Here is a 6324-nt window from a genome sequence, read left to right on the forward strand (position 1 = left end):
GGAATACAGGGGCAGGATAAGCAGAAGCTAATATGGAGCTTAATGGTTAGACTGAGTGGTCTATTTCTGTGAATTGAAGCTTAGTAATTATATCTCTGAGCATGCTCAGATCTAGGAATTTTGCACAATGCAGTCATCTGTGTCAACATGGGTTGTCTTGTGGTATCGATTCCTTTTGATATATCTGATGAAGATTAGCCATAGTGCTTGGTGATATGAGTGTAGGCTTTTTTGTGTCAAAGGATCCATCAGGCCTTCAGGCAAGGTGGCAAATCTGAATTCTCTCTCTGAAATAACTTTGGCATAATTCTAAATGGCAATAAGCCGTTCACTTCAAATTAGTTTTCATGTGGACAAGCTCTCATCTACATTTCACGTGTTTTGGGCATTTGAGGATGTGGAGCAGCTGCATAAATAACAGCTTGATGCTTTGACCATCTGAATTTCTCAGGATGTACAGTCAAGTTATATGGTTACTTACTATTATTGAACAGTGGCACATGAGCACTGCATGTATGCCAATCAAGCAGGCTGCCTTGTCCTGGATGGTGTCAGACTCTGTTGTTGGAGCTGCACCCATCCAGGCAGGTTGGGAGTATTCCATCATGCTCCTGACTTGTGCATTTGTACACAGTGCACAGGCTTTGGGTAGATGTGTCACTCACTGCAAAATGTCAGGTCTCTGACTTGCCCTGTGTGTATGTGGCTGATGCAGCTCAATTTCTGGCTTCTGTTAAGCCTCAGGATGTTGATGGTGGTGAGGATGGGTTTACAGTGGGCATGACATTGAATATCAAAAAACAATGTTTAGATTCTCTCTTGTTGGAAGTGGCCATTGTCTGGCACTTGGCTGGCCTGAATGTTGCTGCCTACTAATCAGCTGAAGCCTAGATGTATTTGATACTGACTGTGGAACTGTCAATAGTGTTGAATTTATAAAGTCCTTTTGGGAGAGGAGTATTGTTGCACTAAGCCCTGGAAGTAGTTTCAGACAATTTAATAGACAAATGTATGATGAATGTTAATTGTATTTGATGCAGAGATGATATGCTAGTTAATGTATAGTTTTATTTATAGTACTCCTAAAATATGTGCTTTCATGTTTCCATCTTCAGTTTGTTTCGCTGTAACCACACAAGGCTTTGCTAACATCAACAATCAACATTCAATCAAATGTTGAACAATTGAGTAATGTTGGGATCATTTTGAGGATGAGGTGATCCTTAATGTACTAAATCATTGTTTGGATAGAATCATTCCAGTTTACCTTATCCTTTTTTTTAAGTTTGACATGTTTGACAAATCAGTATTACAAAGTAATTGAAGCAATTACCGTTTTAATCTGTAATCAAATTCTTTGATTGGTAACACAAAAAATATTGCAGATGTTGCGAATCTGAAATAAATTAGAACCAGAAATATTCAGCAGGTCTGGCAGCATCTATGGAGAGGAATGGAGAAAAATGTTTAAAACCAATGACCTACCATCAAACCATGCATTGCTCAATTTATCCTGGAACGTAGGAAATAGGAGCTGAAGTTAATGATTTAGGCTCAGGCCTGCCCTATTCGAATAGATCATGACTGATCTCCCACCTCGACACCATTTTCCCATTCTATCCCTTTGATACACTTCTAAGTTTATAAATCTACTGATATCTGTTTTGAATATACTCCAGTGACTGAGTCTGCACAGCCTTGTGGGCTAAAGAATTCCAAAAATTCACCATCCTCTTAGTGAAGAAATTCCTCCTCCTTTCAGTCTCAATGGATGCATCCCCGGGTTCGGGATATTCTGACCTTGATGAACGGTAGCACAGGAATGTGTTCAAGAATGTGCTGTCATTCTGAGGCACCAGCATTGAAGTGCATACCTCAAGTCTTTTAAAAATGGGGCTTCATAACAGTGTTTGTGACAGTGGCATTGAGACAGCCCACTTGTTAGAATTGTATAGCGGGATCTTAAGCTATTTGTCTGTCTGATGTCTATTTTAAAGGTAATTTTTAATGTACTGTTTTGGCTTGTAATAGTTTTTAGATATTAAATGTAACATCAATAGCTCACTGTGATTATGTCATCTAGATGCTTTGTTGCATTCCTGGGATTGTGTTCACTCTAATTTTTAAAAAGCTTCATGGCTAATGGATTCCAGTTTGTATGTATAGGGTGATAATTTCAGAGGTCATTAATTAAGCCGATGGATTTTGAATTCCTCTCTTTTGTGGAAAAGAAACTCTCTTCTGGCAAATGTTTTTCAACAGACACACATCCAACACGATGGAACTGGGAGCTGCTGGTCAGTCTAATGTGTCTAAACACTGATGCATTGAACAAAAGCCCTCCCTGCACTTTTGGGTATTAGATGCCCACAGCTGGAGTGGCTTGGTGTTAGCTGTAGGAATAGAAATGTGGAAACAAATGTATAAAGAGGCAGTCAGAGGGCATCGTGTGTAGGTAGACTATAGATATAATGTGTAAACATTCATGTTAATCAGGTATGGCCCATTCATTGTAAGGTGATGCCAACTGGTTTGAACATCTCTGAAAAACATGTGTATCTCCAAACTAGCTGAAGTAGAGGACTGCAGGTTGACTCTTGTGAAATGAGTTAACATCTGTAAGCACAATAATGGAGTTATGGGTGCAGGAAGGCAGGAAACTGGCTTTGGTTATTAAGCTACAGCATCCACTGCATCCTATGATTGATACCCAATTCATTAGAATTCTGGAGAAGATGCCCCAATAGTAATGCTTCTAGGTAAGGTCGGTGAATGGTCTTCCCTTCCTTGAATGCCCCTCTCAGTCACAGCTAAAATAGTTTTAAAAAATTCTCTTTTTTCTTTGGGTTGTGTTGGTGGGGGTGGAGGATAGGCTTAAGGTCAGAGGGGAAAGATTTAAGAAGGACCCGTGGGGTAACTTTTCGTGCAGAATGTTGCGTGTGTTTGAAATGAGTTGCCAGAGGAAGTGATGGGGGTGGTAGACAAAAGACCTTTAAAATGCGCCTGGATAGGTACATAAATAGGAAGGGTTTCGAGGGATATGGGAGAAACGATGGCAAATGGGACTAGGTCAGAGCAAAATGCCTGGTCAGTGTGGATGAGTTGAACCAAAAAAACTGGTTTCCAGACTCTGACTAATCCAAGTATTTTGAAATGACTTCCTTCAAACAAGCTTTCTTGGAGAAGTGGGTGGGGGTGGACATGGCAGAGAGTTTCAGTTTCTAAACACATGAACACCCCCAGATAACTAAACATGACACACATGCACATACTAGAAATGTGAGCTGAGTAAAAAGCAGTTGAAAAGATACACCACTCAGCCTCTGGGCTCTGTGAAGAATAGATGGTGAAACATTGCTGCTATTACGTTGGATGATGCCAAAAACGCTGATGTAGGTAACAAAGCAGTTGATTTTGTGAATGATGGCAGTGTAATTTCGCTGACAGGCTTTTGTCCTGTTTACCTATTAGCAGTGCTTCCTGCAGTGACTGAGAGAGAAAGACAGAGTCTTCATCTGCATGCAAAACAGGGGTATCTAATGGCTCTCCTCAAGCTGTGACCTTCACAGAACACTAGCCCAGTAATGTGCAGACCAAAGTTGCAGCTGATTTTCTGTATATTTTTGGAAGGGTAATTTACAAACAATTCTGCAGTTTTAGTGATGTGATCCATAGGAGATGGCTTTTCGGCGAGATGGGTAGTCACCCCCTCATTACCTCTGTACCTACAGGAGTTTACAGTCTAGCATGCTTTGAATTTCATTTCTTGTTTTTGCAGGGTTGCTGTGTGAGGTTTACTTGGCACGTTTTTCCAGTGTAAGATTCCATAGTATCTTCAGAGCTTGACCGGACAGTCAGTAAATGTATATGTGCAGTTATCCTTTGACTGTATAATCTCCTCTTTAACAAGCAAATGTTGAAATTAAAAGCTCAGTATGTCTGTAAATGATTCTTGTCATGACATCTATAGTCTTCGCCTGGGAGCAGAAAACCTTTCTGAATGTATCTTGGCTAAGACTGATTCCCTTTCTAATTCCGTCTCGGGATACAGACAAGGTCAGCATTTGTTTGCAATCCCTAGTTGGTGGGAGTGAGCTGCTGTCTTGAATCACTTCAGTCCATGTAGTGTAAGTGCACTGCAGCGCTGTTTAAGGAGAGCAATCCAGAGGTTTGACCCAGCAACAGTGAAGAAACGATTGTTTCAAGTCAGCATTGTCTGAAACTTGGACGGAAACTTGCAGGCCCTGATGTTGTCATGTATCTGCCGCCTTTGTCTTTCTAAATGGTAAAGCTCAGTGGTGGGTGCTGTTGAAGGAACATCTTGGTTAGATGGTGATAATGAGAACTGCAGATGCTGGAGAATCCAAGATAATAAAATGTGAGGCTGGATGAACACAGCAGATAGCAGAGGCTTGGGGACCGTTTTGCAGAACACCTCCGCTCGGTTCGCAATAAACAACTGCACCTCCCAGTCGCAAACCATTTCCACTCCCCCTCCCATTCTTTAGATGACATGTCCATCATGGGCCACCTGCAGTGCCACAATGATGCCACCCAAAGGTTGCAGGAACAGCAACTCATATTCCGCTTGGGAACCCTGCAGCCCAATGGTATTAATGTGGACTTCACCAGCTTCAAAATCTCCCCTTCCCCCACTGCATCCCAAAACCAGCCCAGTTCGCCCCCTCCCCCCACTGCACCACACAACCAGCCCAGCTCTTCCCCTCCACCCACTGCATCGCAAAACCAGTCCAACTTGTCTCTGCCTCCCTAACATGTTCTTCCGCTCACCCATCCCTTCCTCCCACCCCAAGCCGCACCTCCATCTCCTACCTACTAACCTCATCCCACCTCCTTGACCTGTCCATCCTCCCTGGACTGACCTATCCCCTCCCTACCTCCCCACCTATACTCTCCTCCCCACCTATCTTCTTTTCTCTCCATCTTCGGTCCGCCTCCCCCTCTCTCCCTATTTATTCCAGTTCCATCTCCCCATCCCCCTCTCTGATGAAGGGTCTAGGCCCGAAACGTCAACTTTTGTGCTCCTGAGATGCTGCTGGGCCTGCTGTGTTCATCCAGCCTCACATTTTATTATCTTGGTTAGATGGTGCATGACTTTATACCTTTGGAGTAAAGAGATTAGGATGCTCAAATTTCATCTGCATTCTACTTTGCTTTAATCGACTTGATTTGTTTGGAGGCCTGCACGAAAGAGTAATGCTAATCATTTTGAACTCTTGTCTTTGCTTTACAGAGCGAAAGCAAAAGAAACAAAAAGGAAAGGGTGCCAACAAGAGGAAGAGCAAGAGGATCAGGCATAAGGATCGCAAACAGTACATTGTCCTACAAGCTACAGAGAAAACTGACCAGTAAAAGATCAAACTCAGTTATTTACACACAGTGCATCAAGCCCCTCCACCCTCCTACACACCATACTTGACAGTTCTGCTGCTTCTGACAATATCAGTGGCGAGTAATGAGAGAAAGTGTCCACAAGCTTTGTCCTATTTTTATTTTTTTGTTATTGCCTCCTTTTGGCCTGAATGGAATGAGCTTGGTGTGTCAATGACTTTTACAAAGGCCATTGGGTATAGGTTGGCCCAGCCATCTGCCGTTAAAATGATTACGTAGATAAAAACAACAACAACAACAACAACATGCAGAAAAGGCAGAAAAACCCCACCAATCCCTGCTTGTATAGCTGCAGAAACATGTGGAGAATGGGACTTGTTCCGACTATTTATATGAAAGAAGACTTTGTAATACAGGAAGAGGACTGTTCATTTAATGCATTTTTTGTTTTCTTTTATTGTACATTCCAAAAAGACCAACCCTATGATGTGTGATTACATGCAGAGCTACAATGTATATAATCCTCAGCACAGGCTCTATTGACAGTTGCTGAAATAAAATGCTTCAAAGGCTATATCTGTATAACTGCAAGCAATGAATATATCATTGTTTGACTGACATGTACACAGTGCTGAGTCTACCAATAATAAACTTATTTACTGAACATGTAAGAATTTAATGTGTCGACAATTTGCTTCACTATGGTTGATGCTAGTTGACTCCTTCAATCTCTTATCCTCTGTAAATTTGTATTTTGAATAATTATAGAGGCACATATCAAAAATATAGTTTGAATCTGATCTTAAACCCTAATGAATCTTTAATAACCAAACCTGTTACATATTTTGTAACTCTGAACTAATATCATCGCTGCATAGTTTCAATGCGTGTTCTAATAGATTTTATTTATAATGGTCTAAAATTTCTACACCATGCTTCAGCTTCACCTTTATGTTCAGATCAAAGCTCGAC

General features: G+C 41.5%; 1 protein-coding gene across 2 annotated transcripts in view; it reads left to right on the top strand.

Annotated features, from left to right (window-relative positions):
* The window catches only part of rspo2 (R-spondin 2), a 158905-nt gene extending 152879 nt beyond the window's left edge, over positions 1–6026 (top strand). For both annotated transcript variants that reach the window (XM_059646313.1, XM_059646314.1), the window contains exon 6: positions 5255–6026. In XM_059646313.1, coding sequence (XP_059502296.1) covers positions 5255–5373 — 119 coding nt within the window. In that variant the 3' untranslated portion in view covers positions 5374–6026. The remainder of the gene's footprint in view (positions 1–5254) is intronic.
* Positions 6027–6324: the final 298 nt, after the last annotated feature.

The sequence above is a fragment of the Stegostoma tigrinum genome, chromosome 5, assembly GCF_030684315.1.
Source record: "Stegostoma tigrinum isolate sSteTig4 chromosome 5, sSteTig4.hap1, whole genome shotgun sequence".
Lineage (NCBI taxonomy): Eukaryota > Metazoa > Chordata > Chondrichthyes > Orectolobiformes > Stegostomatidae > Stegostoma > Stegostoma tigrinum.